At 40.3% G+C, this 27,851-nt stretch overlaps 1 protein-coding gene across 1 annotated transcript in view; it reads right to left on the bottom strand.

The window, feature by feature from the left end:
- The window catches only part of RSPO3 (R-spondin 3), a 60,927-nt gene that overhangs the window by 20,538 nt on the left and 12,538 nt on the right, over window positions 1-27,851 (bottom strand). The window contains exons 2-4 of the mRNA XM_071547904.1: window positions 7,427-7,618; window positions 5,807-5,953; window positions 3,247-3,444 (exon numbers count right to left, since the gene is read on the bottom strand). Of these exons, the coding sequence (XP_071404005.1) occupies window positions 3,247-3,444; window positions 5,807-5,953; window positions 7,427-7,618 (537 nt within the window). The remainder of the gene's footprint in view (window positions 1-3,246; window positions 3,445-5,806; window positions 5,954-7,426; window positions 7,619-27,851) is intronic.

Here is a 27,851-nt window from a genome sequence, read left to right as displayed (position 1 = left end):
CTATTTGTTTCTGCACTACTCTCATTTGTTTGCATCCATTCTGAAAATACTAGCACCTTCCACAATAAAACATCATTTTATAGCCAGCTAGGGGAGGAAAAAAAAAGAGTTGCAACAGATCTCATCAGCTTCAGTGATACATCAGCAGATGGAAACAAACAGAAAAACCCCTCTCTTCATCTGCTTTATCTTGTTTTACATAGTTGTTCCAGAGACATGTCCTTGCTGCTGTATGATAGCAGCGCCTCAACTGACTAACATCCTGTCTCTGACCTCAACTTCTTGAGCAAAGTCTTTAAGGCATCTGTGACGAGCATACCCCGTCATCATGTGGTCTTTGCCCTAACTCCCTCAGCCACAGACATCTATTCAACATCAAAATGGCTGAGTCTGACTGAGCTGATTCTCTCTTCATGGTCATGGAGAAAAGATTAACAGCAGTGTTGGTGACTGCTGGGTCTCCTGCTACATTTCAAAAGCCAGTGCCATGGAAGCTAAACTCTAAAGCAATGCCTGAGTGGCCATGGGGAGTTGCACAACAAAAAAGAGTTTTCAATATTTCTCAACACTAAATACAAACTTATTTACTTTCCCTTCCTTTTCAAGTGTTTCTGTTGTTACCTCCTTCTGCACTCACTGACTGGGCACAGCTAACCATAAGAACAGACCCTGGCTTGGTTTCTCCGGCAATTACTCTATTGTTCAAAGGGGAATAGAAGTTTCTTTTTGTGTAATAAGGGACAGCAGCAGTAGGGAAGATTAAGTTGGAAAGCTTTGTTTCCCCATTCCAGTAAGAACAGAAGGAAAATTTCAGCTTAATTCTCAGTTTTCCAGCTTGTCATCATAACCCACCCTTGAAGCTATTTTAACGGGTTGGTTAAAATATTTTAACCTGGGTAGAACTGGAACCTAGGTTTCATCAGATTGCACTGGTTTTGAAGGAATAGTCTCCTGAGCATAAAATAGGCTATCATATAGACTGTGACTTACTCAAAAAGAAGAAAAATCTCCACATTTAAGCACAGTGTAGAAACGAAAGAAAGAAAACTATTCCCAATTGTGAATGAATTCTTGTGGTACACAGTATTTTTCAAGTATGGTTTGGCTTAAATCCCATAAAATAAGAATGGACAGTAAAATACGTGAGTAGTTTCTTCTAAAGAAACAGGAACAGCAGGCATTTCTCAAAGAGAAATATCTTATCCAATCTTAAGTTTTTGCCAAAATGTCATAGGCAAATACACAATATCATCACCTCAAAAAACCCCAGTTTCACCATTCCAAAATAACAGTTCAATCCTATATTTTCACCTCTGTCAAAAATTGGCTTTCATAAGGAAAAAAAATGTGCTCTTCTCACAGTTACAAGTAGGCTAATGAGAGGCTCTTTCAAGTTGTGCCACTGAGCAGGAGCAGAAGCATGGACATCTTGGACATAGAAACCCATAGGATTTCTACAGGAATCTGTAAATAGGCTACCTTCACTTCTACCTTGACACAGATACACGTCTTTACCTCTTCAAGACACTGCTTGATACAAGGAGGAGGACTTGACACCTACCTCCTATAGGTTCTCATAAATCAGTATATTTAGCCAGTTTTTGGATGAGTGGGAGGCATCTGTAGCTATCTGACCCATAAGATACTCCTTCTAACCACAGAATCACAGAATATGCTGAGTTGGAAGGAACCCATCAGGATGAAGTCCAGCCCCTGGCCCTGCTCAGGACACCCCAATAATCACACTGTGTGCCAGAGAGCATTGTCCAAACTCTTCTTGAACTCAGTCTTGGTGCTGTGACCACTTCTTTGGGGAGCCTGTTCCAGTGCCCAAACACATTCTGGGTGAAAAATTTTTTCCTGATTTCCAACCTGAATTTCCCTTGATTTAGCTTTATGCCTTTTCCTCAAGTCCTGTCACTGATCACAAGAGTGAAGAGATTGCTACTTGCCCTTCTGCTTCCCATCATGAGGAAGTAGTAGACTGCATGAGGTCTCCCCTCCTCTTCTCCAAGCTGAACAAGTCAAGTGACCTCAGCTGCTACTCATACTGCTTCCCCTCCAGACCCTTCACCATCCTAGTGGCCCTGCCTGGACACTCTCTAATATTTCCCTTCCAGTGAAGTACTTCCCCAGGGAACAAGCCAACCTTCAAAAGGGTTATGAGTTCCAAACCCCCTGAGGGTTTCCGTAAGTAATTGCAGCAACTCTTGCCACTATTTAACAGTCAAACACTCAGTACTTGGTACCAGCAGCTACTTCTGACTCACAGATGTTCACATGGGGCAGGGGCGCAACTGCTTCTCTCAAAAGGGGTGGGAGGAAAGGGGAAAATAGACAGGATGGGGTAATGGGAAGGATGCAGAAAATGAGAGGGATGGGGAAAGGAAATATTCTGTAGACCCTCTATGTCAACCCGAGCAACTGCACTGGGGACAAACCAAGGGACTTCCTCTCTGAAAGAAGGGGAGAAAAGGGAACAATGGAACAACAATATCTACCAGATGGAATTTGTGTAAATTATTATTTCATAGACTTCTTAAGCATCTTCCATTCTTAACATTGGCATGCCATTCACTAGCTCCCATCCTGGGCAATAAGTACAACAAGCTGCCTTACATGGAAGGACGGTTCTGCTAGTAGTCTTGCTTTTTAGGTGAAAGAGTGGAATTTCTCTTGGCTACCATGCAGTGTTGTGGTCTTTCTCCCCTGCTGGGACTCCATGGCATAGATGCAGAGGGCAGGATCAGGCCATGTTGTTTAGCCAGAGCTGGTAGAAAGAGTTCAGGCTGGGAGAGAGGCCACAGTACTGCATTCGTAAGAGTTATAGTCTGACCTGTAGGGAAGCACAAAATAGGAATTGGTTTGGAGGAATCCCATGGTAGTAGCATGCTGCCTGATACCCAACAAACCACAACCACCATGATATGTTTTATGATGGAGATTTTCGTTCTGAGGGCCACATGCAACCCTTTGTCTTGGCAGCTCTTTCAGTAAACAGAACTGAGAGACAAAGTGCCTTTCCATCCAGCCCACCCTGTCCTCTCTACATCACACAAAGCACATTTTTTGAGCAGTGTTAGGACTTTATTTACTCCAGGCAAAGGCTTCTCTCCAGCCCGAAGAACGCCACATTAATGGGAGCTTTGATGGAGCCTGCAATCAAGGCCTAAGAATTCAGATGTGAGTTTTTAAAAAAAAACACAATACCAATCTCATATTATGATGATGATGATAACATGGTACCTTTTCCTTCCTTCTGACATCTCTTTCTTTGTACAATACATTTTCTGCTCTCGCTTGTAGCTGGACAAGGATTGCCCTTTGCTGACGGATGCTGTACGATCTCTCTGACCCTTACTTCATTTCCTCTTTTGAAACCACATGTTTTTCCTTTCTTTGTGCAAGGGCTCCATGGACTCCACTCACTAGCTTCACAGTGCACTGCAATAAACATAGGAAAAACTGAGCCTGGACAATATATTTTTGTATACACAATACATATCGTATGTTAATTTTATTCTGCAACAGCCAAAAGGTGGCAAAAACTAATTAAATTAATCAGCAGTGACCTGCAGTAGTGAATTGACAGAAATTGGACTGCTGAAGATATACAGCACAAAATAATGTCAAATAATTTTATCTGTTACTATTTGCTACTTGCTGTTTTGTAACACCATTCATGAAACAAGGCAACAACACAATTGGAGTCAGTGAAATCAGTTGCTGGGGTTTGTTCTGAAGCTCCTTTGCTTTGATGCAGGTGTCAATCCTTGTAGCTTCAGGGGAATTAAACTTTGGTCATGCCTGTGTGAAAGGTGAATGAAATCATTGGGTCAAGCTGCTGCAGCTGGTCTCAAAGGTATTGAATTTGGAAATCAATAGTTATAAAGGGCTAACTGATATTGAAAGATGTTACAGTAGAAGTCAAGTATCTTTGGTAATGTGCTGCTTGGCATTTAGCTTAAATTGTGAAAGAGCCATGATCTGTAACACATACAAGCTGAAAATAGGCAAAGCAGCGGAGAACTCAAATCAGGGTGGGGTTTCAAGCTTTTCAAACAGTGTGGGTTACAGTTTCTAAACCAGTGATGTGAATGTGCATCCCATACTATTTGCAACTCAAAAGGTGTGCCACTGCACACTTGTCAAACAGTGTAAACAAAAATGGGAGTAACCTTGGAAGCTAAACAATATACTCAATAGCTATCCTTCTCTTGTGCCATCTCCTCAGTATCCTTCTCTTGATAAATCATAGTAAATATTTATATTTGCATTTACTTTATGTCTAACTGCATACTTAAGACTATAAATCACAACTGAAGAAGAAAAGATTTCCAGTTCCTCTATAAGAAGAAATTTGTAAGTCTACATTTTTCCAGCTCCAGAATTTACTTCTGAATTTTCCAGAATCTAGAAATACAACTAACTTCAGGCAATCTCTGAGCTTTCCTCCAGTGAATTATTGCGTGGGTCCATTCTTTTCATATTATGCTGGTGCTGTCCTGTTAAAATAACTGGCTTTCATATTCACAAAAAGGTTCTGCTTTACTCCACGGCTTTAAATGTCTTTTCCTATTTGAGTCTGACTCATTGTTAAAGTAGCTAAGTCTACAGCACTTGGAAACAGCCATCAAGAAACAAAACCGATCCCTTGAATTTCCTTCAAAGATGAAAGTTTTTGCTTGAAAAAAACACTCCAAAAGCCTACACTACCACCTGAACTAATATCTATTCAAGAAAGAAAATGCCAAACTACTGCACATTATTTTTATTCCTACATAACTTCCCCTCCAAAACACTCGATGCTGGGGAGAGCTATGTGAATGATACTGTGGAGGAGGAGATTTATGTAATGGCCAGACTGTGCCTAAGTGCTCCCTGGTTTCTGGTGGCTGAAGAGGTTACTGCTTGCACCACAGTCCACAGCTAGTGTACTAAAATAAGCTGTACCCTGCTGCAGCTTTGGCGTGTCCACGGCAGGAGATGCTAACTGGAGCAGCCTAGAGGCAAATACATCACTCGGTCTTCTTTCAGCTGGAGGGGTGGCAGAGCGATGGAGCAGACAGTTAGGCATGGTGACCTCTGAAACTGCCCCGCGTGAATAATTGGAGTTTGTGAGTCAGAGGCTGTAGACACAAAAGCAGGTTTCTTTTCCACAGCCAATGAGTCACAGTGGCATCAATCTCACTACTTCAGTGTCAGTGCCACCCTATTTGGTGTTTTATTTTCATCCTCATTTTCTGGGCTCAGGTGATTATGCACATATACCATTTTGAGGATTGGGTTCTTTTGGAGAGGAGTGTGTTTCCTTAATATTTTAGTTTCTAACCTTCACCTTTGTGAAGGTAAGCTTCAAAATGTTGTCTCATGCATACTTTGAAGGCTCAGGTAGTAAGAGGGAGCTAAAGCAAAGCCATGAGTATTTTTAATCTTACAACTATGTATGGTGTCTGATTCAGAGTTTTTGAACCTTTGATGTTAGTGGTTCTGCACAACACTGTAACAAAGCAAATAAGAGATGTATGTCATTCTGCCTCAGGACAGACCAAACAGGCTGGGTTCCTGTGGCATAATTGCCCCTAGCATCAAGACTGTGTTTGTGGGCCATAACCAAGTTTGTACCTCTTGTGAAGTGGCAGTTTTGGGCAATACCTTGAGTATTTTGTGTGGGAGAATACATCTTGTTATGCAGAACATTTTAATTTTAAGTTGCACTTCCCTGGTGTTGTATCTGATCAAACCTTCCTTAGACTCCCCATCCCTTGTGAGAAAACCAGGAAGGACATGTGGGGACTGGACTTACCAATGCTAGTACACTCCATTGTGTGGTTGTTGGCTTCCAGCCCATCAGGACACTTTTCAAGGCACTTTCCACTGTATAAGTAAAACCCACTTTTACACTTTGTGCAGAAGTTTCTGGTGAAGCAGGTGTCACAGTCAGCTTTACATTCTGAAACGCAAACAGTAAATAGCAATGTGGTTGCTCTTTGCCGTGAAATAGCATGGACTCTGTCACATATACCAGGATCACACAATTCTAGCAATGTCAATCTTGAAAGGAAGCTAATTATATTTAGATCTTCTTCATGGCCTGTACACACGGTGAGGCCAGCCACAAGTGACCTTGGCATGGGTGAGGATTTAAAAAGGATGGCCTGATAGTGAACAGCCTCACGCTGCTAACCTTCTTGGAGACCCATGCAAATGGCAGACAGAGCACAGCACATGAGAATAACAATCTACTGCTCCTGCCCTACACTGACAAAGCATAGGGGCACAAGCGCCAGGTCAGCTCCACACTATCTATCTCCACTCATCCAGGAGAAATAAAAATAAGCTAGAATTTAGAATCTGCTTAGGACTGCTTTGAATCAACATATCTTTCTTTTTTTTCTTCAAATGGCTCCCTGATGTTCATTTGGCTATCCTGTAGTATTTCATGTATTCTCTATATGACTACCCAAATTTGCATTACTGATATATTTCCCAGTTCCCAGAAATTTTTAAGACAAATGCATAAAACCTTATGTATGGCACAGCTCATGTCTGATATGCAAGGCCACACACTGCTAAAAAGTGAGCAAATACTTTACAGTGTCAAGTTACTCTGTAAGACTTTACTCTGGGGTCCATTCATTAAATAACTTTTATTACCAGGTAAAAACTGGGAGAGTTTCTTGGCCGTCGCTCTTATGTTTTTATATCACCTGTGGGATTAAAAACAGTGAATTCAACAACAAAAAGAGGAGTGGGGAGGACATTGCGATCTTTTCCAGTTCATTTATGGTTCAAAATCCGTAGTGGGGTCAAAATGTTGCCTGAGCAGTAAGGAATAGAGTTGGTTTCTCTGTCCCCCATCCCGGAGACAACGTGAGTCAGTAACTTCCCCCAAATCAGGCTGAAACGCATTTAAAAGGTATTTAAAAGACTATGCTGACTGTGAGACGAGCTATAAAGAGACCATGGCAAACCATATCTCCAAAGAATGTCACCTGCCATCTTCTCTCCCTGTCTCAGGGGTCAGGTGGATAAGGGCAGTGGGTTAAATGGCTTCAGCCACCAAGATTTAGCATTCCTGGGTTCCTGCTTGCTCTTCAGCACTGCCACTGTTCTCTTGCTGCTGGAGGGCAATGTCTGGTGCCCACCAGTACTTCCTTTTCACACAGAGCTGTAGAGGAAGAGGCCATCATGTGGGTTCTAGGCAGGTCATTCATGCAGAACTGGGATCCCTGAGCTTTAGGCCATTTTGTGATATTTCACCTTAACTTCTTGCTCAGGTTAATATTTACTGCACTACTTTAAGAACTGAACTATAAAAATATGACCTGTCCATCTGCTTCACTGTTGACTTGACTCCTAATAGAACAAAGTATTCAACAGAGAACAAACAAATCCATGCAATTCCCCTTTCCCCAACACTTACTTGCACACTTATTAATGTCGGGGTACCGTGTCCCATAGTATCCACTTGGACACGAGGAAAGACATACTCCAATCTGTTTCATGCCAATCCTCTCCAGAACAAAAAAGAGCCTGGGCTTACATGACAGGCATCCGTTGTAGTCAGAACATGTAGCACACCCTCCTTGGCAACCCTGGCTCACGTTAGGATGCACTGAGAAGACAAGCATTAAAGAAAACAAACTGTGAGAGAACGACATTAGACAAGACCATGAAATAATGGTTCCTCTGTACTTGGAAGGATGGGCCACCCGTCTCTCTGACAACACTTAAAGATTCCTTCATTTTTTCTTGTGTTGCTTATGACCTGACTTTTCATTTCAGAGATTATTTCATCAGCATAAAAATGAGATGCTTAGCTGATATGTTCACATCTTGCAGAAAAAGCTAACAGCAAATGGTATTTCAGATAGATTGTATGGGACACAGCAGCATCCTAGAGAACACTTATTTTTCTTTATTTTCAGTGGCTTTTCTGCCTTGTATGCACTTATCCTTGCTTTTCCTAGCTGGATGATTAAAAATCAATCTAGTGTATAATTTCCTTCATTGACTAAATGCCATTAGATTAAGTTCTGCTGTGCAGGAATATGCCCTAGTAAGAGAGGATGATAATTTGCCTTAACAAAAAGACACAGGAAAGCCATACTTCTCACCCTCCTTCTTTCCCTGGAATGTTCTCTCAGGCATGTTTTTAATCTCTAACAATTACAACCTGATGTTTAGACTTAACTGTGGCATTTACCATGCTCCAGTCACAGGAAGGGAGCGTAGGTAGGATTATATTTGTCTTTCAATTGAATTGTTCTGATTCTTCAGAAAAGGAAACTTATTACTACTTAAATTCTTTCAGGACTTAGGGATAGTAGAAAAGAGGATGCTATTGCAGACTATCTTTTCAGTAGACAAATTAATCAGTATATTACTTTTAAGTAGTAAAGAATAAAGTTTGCATCTTCCTGTACTTTAGAAGTTGTTGCCTACTTTTAAGTCCTCCTTGGTCGCTTTCTTAAATAAATTGAATCTAAAAAATATTCAAGCACCAAGTAGCTCCAGACCCTGAGCCCCCTCTTTTTTGGTCTTGTCTTGTATGAAAAAACGAGCATTTTTTGAGGTGTAAGCTTTCATCTCTCAGCCTGAGACATCTGCTTATATTTCATGTATAGGAGAAATACAGTCCTCATTTACATTTGTAACTTGTATTTGTAAACACTAGCTACTTTCTGTTCTGCCTTCTCCTCAGGCCAGTGACAATTCTATAAATATGCACATGCCATGCTTTGATTGCCTATTTTAGTGCTTTGGTTTTATTTTGTTCTGCAGACACTGCTAAATAGCTTGCATACACAATGAACTTGCTTTTGTCAACTCCCTTCTGTGGATCCTTTGGAAGTAGACCAGAAGTCCATATGAAGCCATGGCTTACATGTTGAGAGCCACCACTGTCTGCAGCTCAGGGGCGTTTGCCTAGCAGGGAATTTCAGGAATACCTCTGTACTTTGTTCACTTACACTCTTGGCAGAAAAGACATGTACCATGAATGGGAAAAGCAATTCTCGCTCTGAGGTTTCAATAACAAGTCCTGCAATCTGAAGAACCTCAAAGGGAATTGAAGTTCACTTTTTCACTAATAAAATGAGGAATGAGGCTTATTTATCTTAGTGGGGCTGGACATGTAGGAGAACTTTGGCCCTGCTGTACAATTCCAGTGAGAATATAAGAACCCAAATCTCTGTGTGCCCCAAGGCACGTATTTTGTAGCACAGCCTAGAGGAAAGGGTTTTTACCATGAGGACACACTACTACTATGAGAATAAATAGCATTCTGCACAGTGAGAAGTTGCAACATAAATTCAGTTATCAGACTTACTTTTACTCAACTCTTAAAATACTGAGTACTCAATAAATATAACTGTATCTGAAAATATTCCAAAGGTATAGAGCTTATTGATTTTGAAATTAAGAACCTGGAAAATAATTTTTCCTTTTGAAGTGAAATAAATGAAAGTGTCCTTGTCTCTCTCTCCTCTGTCTTGTGGGTCTTTTATGAAACTACTTTCAAAGGCATACTAATGTGATCTAAGAAGTTGACATTATTTAAAAACTATCTGAGATTTTCCTTCATAAAGGCTGACAGTGAGATGAAAAAGCAGCTGAAGTACAAAATATTTGTCATCAAAGCTTCTATATAAAATATGGATGATCACTTTCAATGGGAAACATATTATGTGTGAGCACCTGTGACACATCATTATGAATAGATTCTCTCGACAGAGAAAACATTATGTGCAACTGCTCCAAGGTCAAGCTGTGTGTGTGAGCTGACACAGGCAATACTTTATTATCAAAATATGATAGTTCTTTATAGCTAAGATCCATTACATGGCAAATTTCCACCTCCCCTTTAACTTCAGAAGTATTAACTATAAAATAAATTGTACTCCTAGCCATTTTCACAATTTATGCCTCTTTTTATGCATTCCAGCTACATTTCATGCAAATAACACAATAAAAATAAAGCTTGTAGTTCCAACTGAAGGATATTATTGCTAGCGGTATGGATCAAGGAATAAGATAAACTATGCAATTCAAGCTCCATTTAAAGGTTGATTTCACATCATGTTATAACTAAATATGTGAAACAAAATAAATTCCTGTTCCTGGAAATTCTTAAAAGTCTCATTGAAAAGTTAGAATTAACATTTTAAAATCAGTAAGTGGTTTTTTTCTCTTAAAAGCTATTAAAAGGGTGCTTGTTTTGATTGTCTCCAACTGTGCCTGACATTTCTTTGAGTCCTGTATCTGTATAATAAAAGAGTATCTCCTTGCACTTGCTCTGAATGCTAGGTAGACTTTATTCTGGCTCAGGCAAGAATCAAAGCAGGGACAGCCAAGTGCTCCAGAAATTGGCACTGTTTAAAAGCACAGCACTGGCCTTTGTCATTGAACCTGGGAGAAAACGAATGAGGAAGCAAAAATATTTGTGCCTAGATAATTAGATAGCATGTTTGAAATAAGGCATCTCCAAGCTGCAGCTGAAGATCTCATTGTTGTTACCTCAGACTTCTCCCTGTCTGGTTCAAATCCAAATGCTTGCCTGATCTCTGCAATGTAGGGTCCAGTTCTTTCCTTCCTGCAAAGGCCAAGGGGAATTGAAGGCTTCCTGAAGGAAGCACAGTAAACTCTAAAATGTATTTCTGTCACAGGGAGGGATGTTATCACTGCTGGTTACAGAATTGGCCCTTACTAGTCCTCTCTCATTGTAGCAAAGTACCTGCACATCCCAAGTCCTTCAGCAACTGCACAACATAACCCTGAGGAAGCAACCAAAAGTTTTACCCCTTTTGCCTCCATATCAGAAACTGTGAGCTCAGAATTTAAGAGATGTGCCACAGCAAGCTGGGAACATAAACCCCATCAGGCGAAATTCAGTCACAGTACACCAGGTGTAAGCATTTCTTCGAATTTCTGTACTTAGGTCACCAGCTGAAATGGGTAAGTAATGTATATCCACTTTGAGAAATACTTGGAAGTCTGCAGGTGAAAAACCACTAGGAGAGCACAGACAATTCCTGTTAGGCACAAGTTTTAGATGTGGTAAGGGGCACGCAGAGAGGTGCAGTGTCTTGGCAAAAAGTCAGGCACTGTGACTTCGTGGGTTAGGCACTGGCTGCAGAACCAGGAGATATGGACTGTAGCAATGCAAATAGGTCAAGAAAATGCTCTTGTAAATACTCTTGCTTGAACCATTTGGCCTTTAGGGCAACCTACTTCATTATAAAGACATAGAGAATAAAATATAAAAGATTGTCCACAACCTTCAGAACTGACATCAGTGAGGACAAAGTATTCTATGCATGGGCTATAGAGATAACTCCACTAGCCAGCCAGCACTCTGCACTCTTCTACTCAAACACTCTGAGCACAGTGAAATTGTAGACTCTCAGGCACAGAAAATGCAGCACAGCAATGGGCAAAGGACGTGATGGGAACCCAGAGACCCACAGACAAGTTCTTTCTCATCTCTTACACAAACATCAGCCAGGAGTGGTACAAATTACATATGTGCAGACTCATGGGTGGCTATAGGTCCAAAATCTGTCCCTCATTTTTTCTTTTTATAAAACCTAAGCACTCAAGATTAGAGAAGACTCTAAATAAATATTGAAGCATTTTCTTCTCCTGTCTGGCTTTAAGCTCTTTTTATCTTGGAGGCCTCCTTTTGTGTGAGCCATTTGTCCAGATATTAGTGATATTAGTTTTAAGTTTTGTTAGCAAATGAAATCTCAAAATATTTTCCAAAGTCCTACTCTGGAAACAATGCGTTGTCGCCTCTCTGTTAAAAAATAGAAATTTAAAGATAAGGTCCTGAATTTGAACTTCCAATGACCAGATGTTAGATTGTGACCATACGCCGCAAATAAATTCTAAACCTTTGCAATGACATTTTTTCAATCTGTTGCACTTTAGAGTAAAATTTATGAGATCAAAAAGAAAAAAAAATGTAATTAAGAAAATGCAGGATGAATCCAGCTGGGCATACATTCTGAAGACCAGAGGAAAAGCTCAGGTTAGAATACTCTTTGCCCATTTGCTGCAGCTGAGGTGCACTGTCTCATCACTGCTTTCCAAAGTCAGTGATGTCCATTTAAAAGTTTCCCCTTAAAATGGATGTACTAGGCAAATGAAATCCATCCCTGCTAGAGAGCTGCTGTTGCTCCTGGTTTGTGCATTCTCACAGGAAATATTTTCACAGCAGAGTTGCTCTGGAATTCAGCCTTCCCAGCTGGGCTGCCCCTTGCTGCGAGACCCAGCTTTACCCTCTCCGCAGCACCCGCGTGGACACTAGCTTTGTGGTGGTGGGGATTTGGGGCAGGATATCCCCTGGGTTCTCCTGTTGCTCGATTGCTCTGTGTGCTCACTAGCATTCCTTTCTCTTTCTCTTGCCTAGTGAGAAGCAGCTGCCTGTGGTGGTGGCCTGAAAACAATACTTCATGTAAAGCAGAGCTACTCTTAATCATGCAGAGTGTCCTTTAGGCAAATGCAAACACTATTTGGCAGTCAGTTCTTCTAATGAGAAAGTCATTAAGGAATTCAGTTTGCAAACCACAGTGTATTTCCTCAGACTCTTTCTTGGACAGCATTTCTCTGTGTAGAAATGCATCAGAGGTGGGACAGACAATGGTGCGGCAGACACTGAACCAAGATGTAGGCAATAGGCAGTACGGAGCAAGGACCAAGCCCAGGAGTGGTGGGACAGCACCAGGACAGCAAGTATGCATGGGTTTGATACATTTGTATTATCACTGATAAATAGATTGCCAGCCTGGGCCAAGGTGAAACCTGAGCTCAGTCTTGCAGGCTAAACTCTGCTTGATCACTTGGCCTTAAATCACCTATAGGGAGGCAAGAGACTTGAAGTGTCCTAATGGTGCAGCTGTTGGGCTCTATGGGGAAGGTAGACCCATACATGACAATTACTACATTGGATTGGCCATAAGTTTTCTGGAATGCAACTGAACCAGTGGTGATAGCTGGGAAATGTGGACTCTGTGTCCAGGCTATTCTGGATCTACAGGAGTCTGAGGTACGCACAAAGGAGGAAAAGAGGAAAAATTAGTCTAAGAATCAACTGTTAAAGCCTTAATGTCTTCTGTTTCTCTTTGTGCTTCACAAATACTTGAAGATTTCTTTCTAAGAGGGTGGTAACTCCTCCAGAGATTTGCCTGACTTAGATTTTACTTCAACGCATTGCTGTCTTCTATGGTACAAAACATGTAGTAAAGAGGATCCTCAAGTGTCCTCCTGTGTTTTGAAGGAAAAAGATCCCATGAGGACTAAAAAAAAATTACCCAAACATCTGCCTGGCTTGACAGAATATTTTCCTCCTCAAGAGGCACTTAACATCTAATGGAAAAGAAACCAACCTATTTTATTCACCAAGTGTCAACAGTTCTAAAAAGCAACAGAAACATGAGTATGGGACTGTCCCACAGTCTCAGGGAGTATCTATAACTGTTTTGTAGTGGTGTCTTATGAGCAAGGAGGCCCTCAGCCCAAATGGCCAAGATCTCACTGGGGATTGCCTCATCATTATTAAACACATGTCTGGCAGAGTGATCCTGAAAATTAAGTATACTGGCAGCCAGAACACATTTCCCCTGAATTCAGTTAAAAAGAGCATCAACAGGCTGAAAAATCTCACCAGGGGTGCAGAGTTTTGTGCAGTCTCCTAGCATCTTCGGCACAACAGAAATCAGCCACAGCAACCACAAATGGCTCCTTGTCATTCCAAAGAGTTTTGTAAATAAACTGAAAAGTTCTTTTCACTGAGAGAGAAAGGAAATTGACTTTTTTCCCCCCACATACTATGGAGCACCACCAAAATTCAGGGATGCAGGAAGTTTAACCAGCAAAGGAACCAAAGAGGAACCCTGAGACAAATTGCTTTAAGCACCTTGGTAGTGATGCTGAAGGTAGGACTAGGTCATGCAATACTTTATCACATCAAGTTTTAAATCCTGTAAGCAATTACACATCTTGCTTTTAGAGTCAGCAGTAGTTGTTTGCAAACACCCAGCCTTCAAGACTGTACATTATGATTTTTTTTCTTAAAATGTAAAACTCAATTACATTATCTCCTTCTTATTGTCTAGATAAAAAGAGCTGTTACAGAAGGGCAAATATGTGATCTATAAAAAGTAATAACCTAATAGTTGTATAACCAATATGTCATGGCAGTTGTGAGACTCAAACTACTTGCAAAGAAAGCATCTGTGCTCAGAAAAAAGGAGGCATGAATTTTGGAAAGAAATTGTATTTGATGCACATATATTTAGACAGTATTAATACTCTAATCCTGCAAGATGATGTCATGAAGATCCCCAGCTGATTTTACACTGTTTATATGCACAGAACTCTAAAAACAAAATTGTCAATATCACTGTGAGTCCCTTGACTCCCCAGTCTCTCCCCTACACGAAATGCATTCTTCTATCAAGTAAAAAAAGCAAAACCTGTATATTGTACGTGCTCATTCTTTGAAATAAGCAGTCTTTCTGCATGATATTCTGCTTGATTGTAGTGCTCCATCTACCACTTATGTGTTTCTAACAAAGCTCATTGATGCTCAGGCCACCCTGATGGCAGCAAAGCCTGTCACCAGCATACCCCCATTTACTTCCCCTTTTTTGTTCTCTTAACATACTTGAGACTTTTATTGCTGCATATTACACGGATGCTCATACATTTCCAAGCTGTATAAGGATCACTCAGCTCATACTGTCAACATTACACAACTACAGTAGCATTTGCAAGTTTCTTGTTTCCCACAGGGTCTTTTGAGACCAGAGTTTTTCTCTCAAAGTTTTGTTTCAGAAACCACAGAAAGAACAGCAGGATGTAACAGATTTTACTTTCCATGCTGGGGACTAGGGAGAAGGGTTTAGATAGCAAAAGCCTGTAATCCCATGTCGAAACTATGATTTTCTACGACCATGTTTACAGCGTTAAAAAATTAATAAGCCAGACAGCAGCCAGCCCACTGCCTTGGCAGTCCTCAGATGTGCCTTTGGTCAATTACTTAATGTCCTCTCAATTTAGTGTATTTTCCTAAGTGGAACTGATCAAAAGTTTGTACTGAATGAAATAATTTTTTTCTGTGTAATGATTAAATTCATGCCATACTGAAGCTAGCTGAAAACTCAAGTATGTTGTTTGCATCGGAACTGTTTTGGACTGATGCCTGCAAACATTGAAATGAAACCTGTCGCTATAAATTCAAGACTTACATCAAGATTTGAACCCAGAGTATAGACACTAAGGATTATCACAGTGCTGGAAGGTCCATAAAAATTGTATTCTACAATTTTTAACATGAGAAACTCTGATCTCAAATTTTCATGAAGGAAAATGGCTAACTTCTCCAGCTTACTGGATCATCCATCTGTCAGTGACACAAATTAAAATAAATTATTAAAATACTCTCTTTGGTGACTGTTTCTCTGCTGCAGTAGTGTTGCATATGCTACCAAGCATCAGCAAGTGATGATCCAACTGTTTTTATCTGTCCCTCATGTCACTGGAACTCATGCTAGTCTAAAAGAAAAAGAAGTCAAAGGTTTTTAAGGGTAGAACATGAATAGTATGATCCGAAACTGAATTCAACTGTAATGGAAAACAGACAAGAGATACCACGACCAGTAAGCTTGGACTCACTGATCAAAGTCCTGACCCACTAAAGTCAAGGGTAAAACTTCTGTGAAGATGTAGGGGTGAGGATTTCACTAATTTCTCAATGAGTGTTAGGGTAGTCCATGATTTGGAGCACAGTTATCCAATTTTTAGAGGGCAATCTGATTGGATGGCCTGTTTAGATTGCGATTAAGTAACAGGATGGGCGAGATTTAAGGTAGGCATCCGATTCCTGAGAAACTGACTCAGTTCAACAGCTCCATGTGCCTGTCTTATGAAGTAGCTATGAATGGCACGTAGTTAGGGCTTGTTTCATCACCCCTTCTGCGCACTGCCTTCCCTTTGAAGTCTGAGCCTTTCCCTCCCAATCCGCTTCACTGCCTCACACACTGACCCACATGAAAGAAATTTAGTGCTCACACCGAGCATCATTCACTTCCCCAAACCCGTAATACGTCTGACATCACTGCAATGATACACTGCAGGCAGTTTACCTTGGAGCTACAGCTGTGCTACAAAGTATTTGAGCTGAAATATTGTGCTGCTGCTGATGAAATCAAGGCTATCGTCCATTTTTTGCTTAAGCAGGGATACAGTTCTTTCTTTTTTTTTTGTGGCGGTATACCACCTCTTACTTCCCTGGGGATTTGCATGCCAATTAAAGGAGTTGATTGCAAGAGAAAATGAATTAAAATTAATTAAAACTGCTTGTTTAGCTGGTTGGGGTTTTTTTAATGTAACATCTGTAATAATATGTTTGTTATCCCAAATACGATTAACAGTATAATGTTGATGCATCAAACTTTCCAGATAATTAAATTAATTGAAAGCTTATGCACAGGCTTCATTTGAAAGGACAAGCTGCAGACTGCACATGGCTGTACAGAACTGTTGTAGCTGGAGGCTGCACAGACCAAATGCCCTGTTTGTCCCTTTGCTGTCACCTCCAGAGTAGAAAACAGACCCTGCAGCTGCTGGGTCAAGGCAGGATGAAGCAAGGTCCCTCGTGCACACCTTCACCTTTGTTCTTCCAGCTAAGAGGAGCTGCATGGTACCACCTCCCTTGCAACCTAAGGCTAAAAGCTGCCACTCTGCTCCAGCCTCTTTACACTGCCCTGAAGAGGATGTACAGCAAGAGGGAAATCAGTTTAGTTGATTTAAGTTCTTTACAAATATTCTGCTCTGCTCCAGTGTCTGCACATAAGAATCACACTCATAGGGGATGACAGGAATGCTGTTTCACAAAGACTTTTAAAAGTGGGATTCATGCAAAAAATTGCCTTACAATGCAAAAAATTAAGTATTCTACAAGAATTAAAAGATGATCTCATTCACTTTGTTGGGAATACATGGTTTCAGCTATTGGAAAAAAAATTTTGACAAAATTTTGCAAAAGTTTTTTTGACAAAATATTTATATTTTTAAAGAGTAATGTGTTCTAATGGAATTTTATTCTGTCAAAGATTGTTCAAGGTGCTTTAATTTGAAATTGTAATAGTAACACTGTAAAGGTGATCAGGAATTATCAGATACAGAATTTCAATTTAAAAGAAGGAAATTCTACAGTAAAAAATAAACTGAGGCCACGTCTTCGCAATAGCAGGTAGAAGAAAAAAACGCCTAAATTTAGATAATTATATATAAAATCAAGAATTAAATATCTTAGGGATATTTAGGGATAGTGTTATGAGTCTTAATAAATTTTATAGTAAGAACTGTAAAGTCAAAGGTTTTGAAGCCACTTTAATGTTTCTCTACAACAGCAAAAAAAATTCTAAATTGTCTTTAAAACTAGTTTAGCCTAAACGAAAACAAAAGCATCTGGAGAGATTAATGAGTAATTTATTAATAATAAATTTTAAGGATGGGGGTTTTGTCTATTATTTAACACTGCCAATGTACATCCAAAGTGACATCTGACACTTTTTATGCACAACTGAAGAAATGGTCCTAAAAATATACTTTTGCTATTTTATCAAGTGACAATGGTAGGACTCACATAATTTAGGCTGGAACACAGCAGCATCCTGAGGACACGTTTAACCTTACTCTGCACATGCAAGTACAAATTTGTGAGACGTGTCTTCCTACCAAAGCTGTTGCACAAGGAAATGATCCATTGGCTGTTTTGTGTCCTCAGAGAGCTGCTTTTTCAGGTGTCAGATGCTGTAGCCAGCTTGCAAAATATCCTTGGCACTTTGCAATGTGCTCAACTGAAGAACATTTCTCTAACAACTAAAGTAATGAGGAGAGGACTGTTCAGTTCTGTTTTGTCACGCTGTAATATAACCAAGTTAAGCTGATGCAAAATAAATGATAGAAATAGAAGTCATTACTGCAAATAGAATTGCCTAATATAAGTTATACCAACAATCAGTTAGGCTTCAGTGAAAACCAAACATCCCCTACATATTAGAAAAACATGAATTCACAGCAGTTATTTTTAAAGCATCCAATATGATGAATATTTGGCAGCTTGACTAGTCGCTAGTGGCTTGCGGCACCATGTTGGGCTGCCATGAGACAGGGTTTCAATATGAGATGACCACAACAACACCACTCAAAATGCCAGGCTGCTGCAGAAAAATTGTGCTAAAAAATGTCACAAGCAGAACCCAAAACGGAATAAGTGAAAGGTAAGGTTGAACTGTGCCCTAGTATGAAAACATCTTTAACTGGCTCCTTGACCTCCTGGAGTTGCATAAAGCAAGTAAAGGCATTTTGCTCCCATAGAGGTAGCAAACTGCTACCCCATGTACCCCACAAGTATATGCCCCTGGTGACAGCTCTCAAAATTATGCATGAAGAATTCCAGTCCCAGGGTAGAATGATCAACCTGTCCTAGGGACCCAGATCAACCTGTAATTTGTACACTACCAGAGCTCTGTGTAATCTTACAAATGAGAAAAAATTATTGCAATGGTACCAGTTCCTCACTCCCAAAGCAAAAAAATACACAGTCCAGTACACAGTGTGGAAGAAAATAAAAGCTATAGGTCTAATGTCTAGTTACTTTGCTTTCCCTAAAGGCACCACTGAGTTATGCTCTTCTGGAGAAAGTTAGGGATTCTTGGATTTGGAAGTTGGTAAAGTTGCCTGGTTATGGTCCCTTTCTAGCATTGGAAAGTTACAAGTATTAGCATCCACATTTTCCAGGGCCTCCAGTGAGACAACTGATCTCCTGCTTTATTCCTATGTCTATACCCTGTTTTTCAGAATGCTGGTGGAACACGCAGGTGGGTCAGAGGTCTGAAAATGCAGCTATTTATTCGGGAGTCCAATCAAAGGATTGCTGTTTCACTTCTACAGCCAAACTTAGAAATTTTGGTTTTGTCATCTTTGGGCTTCATTTTTCCTGTCTGCAAAGGAGAGATGATACCTATCTCTTAGGATTGTTGAGGTGTTTAATTCATGGATGTTTACAGTATGTCCTCAGCTTTGGCTGAAATTCCTGGCTTTTTTGCACATGCCAACCTTCATGAACGAGTCTGTTCCTGGCACCACATTAAACCTTGTTTTATACGTGGTTCTTTCATACACATCAGATTGTTACGGGCACAAATACTGAATCATGGGTGCTAGTGTGGTAACAATTTATTGTAGTCATTCGCACAACATTTCCATACACAGATTTCAAAGGCAGACTGAGACAGGTTGAGAAGCCAGTTCCTTTAACTTTCTGATTTCTACTCTGTGACTGAAGAGATTAGATTATTGGAAAACATGCTATTAGCACTGGCTTGCAGCCAAAGGGTCTGCTATGCATTCTGCAAGGGGTGCTGTACTCGCTGTGAATTAAGCAAAAGAGCTGGGTAAGTTACTCCAGTGAGGAATGTTCCCCTTGGGAATTGTTCACAGCAAAGAAGAGCTGTGGTTCATGAGCAAAGAGCAACAGGGAGAAGAAAAATAACAAAAAATGTCAGAAATTTCAGGGAAATAAGAGACCCTTTCTCTCTCTATGCTGGGCACCAAGTTAACAAGCTTTAATGTTTCTTGATCCCTTTTATGCTACTTTCTGCCTACCCCATCACAAATGGAAAAAAACAAAACAAACAATTACCGTGTAAGCCCATGCTTAAATTTCTCCCCATTTGAAAAAGCACATTAGCATATGGTTACCTTCACACATGTGTTACAGACTCCTTGACTTCAATTAGACTCAAATACCTGATTAAAATTAAGGACACATTCTTGAATACAGGCTCTTGTGCTTGGAGCAGACACATATCTTCCTGAAGTAGGCAAAAGCCTAACTCTTAACATACTAACTTTGAAAATAATGCCTTGAACTTCCTGGTCATTAACTAATTCAAAGTTTAAACTATGTCTATTTTTCAACTTTTCAATAGTTTTATGGAATTTGTTAAGGAAGAAAAAAAAACCCAAGAAATATTTTCAACGTAATGGCCATATTTTTGCAGTGTTCCAGAGAGAAAATAAATTATTCTTTTCTCCTTTTTTTTGGAAGACTGGAAAAAAATTCTCTTCCCTAATACTGCAGAGAAAAGAACAGCTATGTGAACTCAAAACACTCATGAAAGGCTTCTAGTACTACTCTACAAACTTTTTAAAATTAATGTTCGTGTATTTTAAATCACCATTATTATATCTCAAAGTAAGATTCCTACAGTGCTTGGCATCAGCAGGCCTGTTTCTTTGTGTTTCATTGGGAGACCAAACAAAGATGATAATTTCATTGCTTTTTTAGCATAAAAATATTCAACTTTTAGATTATCAAATAGTTTTATAAGGGGCTACTAAACTATGTCTTCATAGGAAGGCAAACAGATTGCTTTAATTTCAGTAAAAATCAAACCAGTGTCCTATAAAAGGAGAAACTCAAAGTGTGTTCATTAATCTCTAAGTATCTTTTTCAGCTTAAATCTGCTGTTTGCTGTGTAATACTTTCCATACCAACATCATACATAACACTCCATATGGAAAAAAGCCAGTACCACAAAGGTGTTCTCACAGAAAATTAGAAAGAGGTGTTCAAAGGGAAGATAAATGAAAAGGAGGTCGAATTACCAGGGAAAACAATTACAAAGTTTATCATGTACATGGGAAAAAAAGAATAAGTACAATTATAGCAAACTATTGTGATTTCAACCATCCTTAAAAACCCTGAGAAAATTATAAAATCACACAGCAACAGCAGCAGTAAGACTCCAAATATGTGTGTAGTTCTGCAGAACCTTTCAGCCCGTGGTCCTCAAAGCACTTTATAGCTATCAATCAAGATGCAGATTCAGGATGCTAAGCAAATGTTCTAGGGGCCATGTTACCTTTCTCTTATGTGACTGCAGCAGCTCTTTAACAACACATGTTTGGAGAAGGGAATGCACTGCCTGTTTGATGGCTGCTATCACCAGTCTGAATTAAGACATTTGAGCTCTGGAATTGAAAATGTGACTCTTACCAACAAATCCAGCTTGGCTGCTATCAGCCTTATTCTGCTTTACATTGCAAGGAGGAGGTACAGTGATCCCAATGTCCATACTGAAGCAATAGTTCAGTACGAGGGATTAAGAAGGACCAGTGCATCACCTCACTGCTGTTTTCTTCCTCTGAAGATCTCTAAGCTCTGAAGCGTCTTGTTGCTTCATAATGCCTGAGAACTGCAGGTGACAGGTTGGGCACCACAATAAGGAAAACTGGCACTGGGATGTCTTCACTTCCATCAGGAACACAGTTTCTTAAGTCACAATATAGGGACAGCACTGTGTCAGACCCTGCCCCAGTTCTCCTGTTATGACTTTGTAAGCAAAGAACATGCACATGAAAGTTTACCACCAAAGATTTATCACTGGCACAGAACAGGACTGAGCCCAGATATGCTAAAGCCTCAGTTATGCCTGCTCTTAGAGATAAAAAAAGCCTAGTAAAATCTGCATTTAGCTTAGTGGAGTGTTTTCTTCAAAAAGTTTCTGGGGCACATTCCAGAACAGCATTTCTTTCTCTAGGTAGAAAAGAAAAGGCCATCTGTAATAATGTATTGTCCCTACAATATCCATGCTATAAAGCTATCTGCTACTGGAAGTAGAGATATCAATGTACTAAGTAAAGAGACCAGTGGTTAGAAACAGGTATCAGTGAGATTCAACTTAATTAAGACAAAATTCAGAAAGCCTTGGTAGTTAAAATCATTACAGGAGTCTCAAGGAGGCAGTATAATCTCAGACACATGTACGTTTCTAACAAGAGGTCAGACATCTTTCTAAAAGCATGCTGTAGTTCATCCATAAATTACTGTGCTTGAGAAAGGAACCATTGAGAGGGTCCAACAGTTTACACCAGGCACCTTCAAACACCCCTGCTGTATTCCTGGCTTGGTGTTGCACATGCCGGCAAGCCAACCATTTGTTAGCCTTTTGCCTTAAAATTACATCAGCAATATCACTGTTTTCTTACTCACAGTGAGCTATGTTATGCTCATCAATCTGATTCTGATTATGTTAAAAAAAAGAAATAATTGTGGATAAAAGTAAATAAAATTCCATATTTCTAGTATAAGATGATAAGCCAGTATTTTCTTCGTGATATGAGAACTACTTGTTTCACAGGAGTTTCAGAAATAAAATAAACTTCAATTTATTTAAAACAAACTCCACATTGTTGCCTCATGAAGAAAATTGGACTTTTATGTTTGGTAAGGTTTCAATGTAGCATATCTGCTGAATGAGGCATGAGTGTAAGCAAACAGATGGTAGGAGACTTGCTGATTTTACTATCATTTGTGCAGAATGGAGAAGGGGAGAATATCAAGAAAGTATTCTTTTGATTTCATGTATTTTCCTCTTCTTGTGTCTTAGCTGCTTTTCTAATGCAGTTTAACATTCATATGAAATTACTGACAAAACAGAAGAAAATAAACAGTACCTTTTCTTTTTTTCAGCCCAAATATATATCTAAATTTCATCAGCAGTATGGTCTCTTCCTCAGTTTGTTTATTCTTTATATCAGAGAAAATCAAGAAAGTACTAGTAAGTATTTTAAGCACAATGTAAAGATGGAATATTGTTTCAGGTAAAAAACAGAGTGAAAGGAAGCAATACTCTTTCTCTTTCAAAATGTTGAAGGAATAACAAACCGAATTGTTCACTGTTCCTGTTTTTTAAGAACTTTGGCATATACTCCACTTTCCTCAAACTAGCATCTTGGAGGAGTGTTTATGGTGTTGCCTTATACAGAACTTGGAGACACCATCAGCCTAAAGAGCATATTCCCTCAGCCAGTATGGGTGTGAACAAAAGAAGAAAAGTTACCTCTATTATTATAGCCTCCCTTTTTATACTTTTCTTTCATCCCCATTATACTGTGACTCCTGCTCTGAAAGCTGTAATCCCTCCCCTCTGAAACGGATCCCCCTCCTGCTGTCCCCGGGGTATGTATTCACATTTGGGTCAAGGAGCTGTAAAATACTTCTATTCTCAATCAGCAGCTTCACACTCAAATTGCATATGCTTCAGCTGTAACAGAACTTATGGCCATGGAACAGCAAATTTTGGAAAATAATTGTTTTCATAGTGGTCAAAAAGTTGCAAGGTAAGTGGGAAATGGCCCACAGCACCACAAACTTGAGGCAATTCCACTAAAATGATGCAGAGCTAAAATGCCTGCTGCCTTTGAACATCCAAGCATGGCTCCAGTTGTCCAGGTTGCTTTTATTTATTTCTGCAGTAAAGATCTAAACTCATGTTGACTAATTCTGAAAGGTCAGATATAACTGTGAAACTGAAATGCAAGGATGAACACAGATTGATGTCTAGGATAGCCTGGAGACTATCCAAACATTTTATTTAAGGTAAGGGACAAGAAAGGAGAAGGAGACTTCTAGGTTCAAAAATCAGATATGATGCTAAGAGGTCTACCTTATATGCATTGTTTGTGAGTACCAGACATTACCACCACAGGAAAGCATCGTAAGTGGCCTGGATAAGGACCAGGCCTTTTTCTTGCAGGACCTAACTTGTTTAAGGTGAACACTGGAGTCAAGTCTTGTGATCAAATTTTTACTCCTTCTGTATAGAAACCGGCACACTCTACTCATTGATAACTGACAATAACTAATGTTATTAAAATTTTAAAGGTTTATATCATCAACCTTTGTTTTAATAACGCCGAGAGTAGTTTGGTGGCTTAGAGCATGGTGCTAATAACACCAAGGTCATGGGTTTGATTCCTGGGCTATTCAATGGCCTCGATGATCCTTGTGGGTCCCTTCCAACTCAGAATATTCTGTGATTCTGTGATAGAAAACTCTGCTGTAGTATGCACATGCATAGGTGTATACCTGATGTTCACTGTGTTCCCAGAACACCATTAACTTTTTAAGAAAAGAAATTGGCTAACATAGATGCATTTATACATCTTTGTTCATCTCAGTTTGTTGTAAATGTGGCATTTTTTATTCTCAAGTGGAAAGTGACTTCTGTCTGTATTAGTTCCTAATTAGCTCATCATCAACCCCAAAACACCATTAGTGACCATCCTTTCCCTGCTACTAATACCACACAAGCATAGGAAACATTTAAGATACTGTAAAAACAGGATAATTTTGGAACATAATAAAAGCTAAAAAATCCACCAGAGCAGCAGCTGTGTTCTCCCCTATAACACAAGGTGATTGTTGATATACTTTGGAGGTGGGAGGAGGCTTGGTGGTTTGGGGGTTTTGGATTTCTCTTTTTATATGATTGGAGCAGACCAGAGAAAGGCAAGGATGACCAAACTGGAACTCAGTACTTCTGCAGCCTGATATGGATCATTTGAATACATTGGTCAGGATAACACGCTCTACCCATTGCTGTCTGGAAGATTTGCAAGCATGGTACACACACTACCGAATGCTGTCTCTGAGATGATATTTATAATGATAACACACTAATGTTCAAATTACACTGTGTTCTGACTGCTGCCTTCTCTCTTGCCCTTTCTTACAAGCAGCATAGAGGTAGGACTTTCATATGCATTTGTAAAATGTCTACTGCTGCAAATATTAATAAGAGCTATCACTTAGGAGCAGTTACTTACACTTTGTTTAATCTCTAATGGATTCTTCTAAATATTTACAATATAGCAGTTGTCAGACCAACTGCTGGACATTACTGGCCCCTTCCCAGCAGCCAAAAAGGAAAGAGGAGAAAAAGAGGAGAGAAGAGGGGAGAAGAGAGGAGGGGAGAAAAAAGAAGAGGAAGAGGAGAGGAGAAAAGGAAGGGGGAGGGGGAGGGGGAGGGGGAGGGGGGGAGAGGAGAGGAGAGGAGAGGAGAGGAGAGGAGAGGAGAGGAGAGGAGAGGAGAGGAGAGGAGAGGAGAGGAGAGGAGAGGAGAGGAGAGGAGAGGAGAGGAGAGGAGAGGAGAGGAGAGGAGAGGAGAGGAGAGGAGAGGAGAGGAGAGGAGAGGAGAGGAGAGGAGAGGAGAGGAGAGGAGAGGAGAGGAGAGGAGAGGAGAGGAGAGGAGAGGAGAGGAGAGGAGAGAGGACCTATTTGTTGCATTCTGTGCATTTTTAGTAATTCAGGTTCTGCATTCTCTAGACTGGTGGCACTGAGTAAGAACGGTCCAGAGGATCCGGCATGCCTCAGCATCAAGTTGTGCTTCAGTCGTGTAAAACTGCCTCCATTCTTGTTTATCTTCAAGGAAATGACTGTTTGACTGTTTGCTTTACAGACCCTGAAGTAAATAAACTGTATGAAAGGCCAGTGGCTGCAAGAGATGGAGGAGCTCCAAATTGCTTGGGAGTGTCAGCACAGTGCCTGCTGCTACTCTTGGGCAGTCCCTTGGCTGTTAGATCTGGATCCTGCAGTATTCCCCTGTTGTTGTGGCTCCCTGGCACAGGCTAGTATGAACTTTAAAATAAATAAAGCTAATCCTGTGAGGCTGAAAGAAAGCCTTTAGTGGGCTTCATCTCCTCAGCCTCTGAAGTTACATTAACTCTGATGAGAAAGGTGTGTGCGTGAAGGAGGTGTGGAGGAGGAACAAGGGGATGGGCAGCAGCAAAAGCCTGTGGCTCCTGGAAGGGACCCGTGTGCCAGCAGTAGCTGGGTGGCAGATAACCCATCAGGCTGACCAGCTGTGTCCAATAAGTGGAGCCTCAGGCAGGCAGGAGGAGGGGATGGTGGCTGCAATGCTGCTGTACAGCTGGCAGAAATGCTCGTGCATAGGAGGGGCACCTGAGACAGGAGGCACTTGTGTGCTTCACTATTCCCCACTGTGACCCAGCAGGTCTGTACTTACACAAAAAGGCTTCAAGGATTGTTGTGTTTCTTTGCAAAAATTTCCATTGACTTGAAAATGAGAGGCCTGCCTGAATAAGGATCTATGAATTTATCCAGATATAGAAGTTTTCTGTAGGATTTGCTATTATAAGTGCCTGTCCTAATTTTAAGACGTGTGTGTGTGTGTGTGTGAATGTGTATGTGTACGAATGCATGTGCAAGAGGGAGAGAACTCTCGCTGCCTACAACTGTTCTGCCAAGATAAACTTTGGAGCATTTTATAAATTAACTCTGCTCTATGTGTTTATTTTTCTTTCGGAGATTCTAAAAAGAGACTGTTCAACTCATCTTATTAGGAACAGCATATTTTTTAAGGGGAAAAATAAGTTCTTACTCTGCACTGGAAAGTATTTGCTATTTTCAGTGAAAAGTATTCTTTCCTTCTAACCTGGCATATTAGATAAAATTTATACTTCTGACCTGACATTAGGTAGTTAAGATTTATTCTTCTATATTAACTTTACTGAGCTTGCAAGGTATTCATTTACAGCATAGGGAATATATTTATGGCAGAAGCAAAGAAAGTTCACTACAAAGTAGTAAAATACATTATTAGGAGTGTCCCGTAGACTGATGAAAATTTTGAGTACCGTTGCAGCTGGCTCCCTTCTGGGTCTTTTTCCTTCTTTGTTATTTCAACTTTAAAACTCAAATTTGAAGTTAGTTTCAATGGCAAATAACTTAAAAGAGTCCAGATGATTCTAATATATCCACATATATGTACATACATTTATACTGTGATTGAGAGGTGCGAGGAAGGGGATAACAAGTGACTTGAATTCTCTCTGTGTTCTGCTGGCAATGACCCAGGCATAAGTAACATTGGACCTTGCTTTCCTGCCAATATAAATCAGGAGGAACTCCACCGAGGAATGAAGCTGATGTGTGAGTGAGAGCTGAATCAGATCTAGAGCTTTCCTCTATCCAAAGGTGTGGACCCAGGCAATCTGTTAATGTCCAATTGACTTAAAGAAGGGAACCGCAGACTATGATGGAAACCTGGAAGCACTTCAAGTTTTTATAGACAGAAAGTTGGAATGTCAGAGGCCTCCTATGGAAATCAGTGACAAAACCTCCCATTAACTTCAGTAAGAAAAGAATCAGGCCCTAGAAATGGCTGGAAGCCAGAGAACTGGATGGCTTAAGGAATAGGTAATAGAAGTTGATGATTTTCACCAATAAATCATCAATGCAAACCTGGCTGTGCTTAATTTGGACACAAAATTACTTTCATCTGATGTTTGTTTGAAACTTTCTCATTGTAAAACCTTCAAGAAGAACTGGCCATTGTGACAGTTGTCTCAACACAAGGCCGACGGTTGGACAGAGTGGGGTACCTCCTCTGTCCCCACATCATCCGAGCGAGTCCATCTTAAAAAGAAGCAAGAAGCACTGGCCTGCCTATAGAGACAGCAGTGCTTACACTCTGCTGCGAACCAGAGGTTTTCTATTTCAGCAACTGTCAGACTAACTCTGCAAATCCACTTAGACTGAATATATTGGGGGAGGGGAGTTATGGCTCCACAGCAAGCCAAGAGAAGGAGTAGATATTTCCATTTGTGGACATTATTCAACTGCTGTCAGAAGAGAGAATAGAGATGTGCAGAGGTTTGAGGAATTAAATGTGTTGGTGAAAGGGTTTGGCATAGGGAAAGTGAGGACCATCAGGCATTACAAAAGCTGGGAACTGCTTATAGAGTACAGTGAGCAGAACTGCACATTGCAGTTCAGTTGTTGAACTCTGCTGCCCATTCTGTCTGCAACAATGAATTGCTCTCCAGCTAAGGAGGCAGATTTTGTAAGTTGTACTAAATTGAGGACAGTTACCCTGCCATCCATCTTGACACTTCCTGATAAAGTTGTGGGGAAATGCACAACATCGGGGGGGAGGGGACAGAGGGAGGTTGGGAAGGGGGGGGTC

Source organism: Pithys albifrons, chromosome 2 (assembly GCF_047495875.1).
Source record: "Pithys albifrons albifrons isolate INPA30051 chromosome 2, PitAlb_v1, whole genome shotgun sequence".
NCBI lineage: Eukaryota > Metazoa > Chordata > Aves > Passeriformes > Thamnophilidae > Pithys > Pithys albifrons.
Note: the sequence above shows the minus strand (reverse complement) of the source record. Positions and strands in the feature narration are given on the sequence as shown.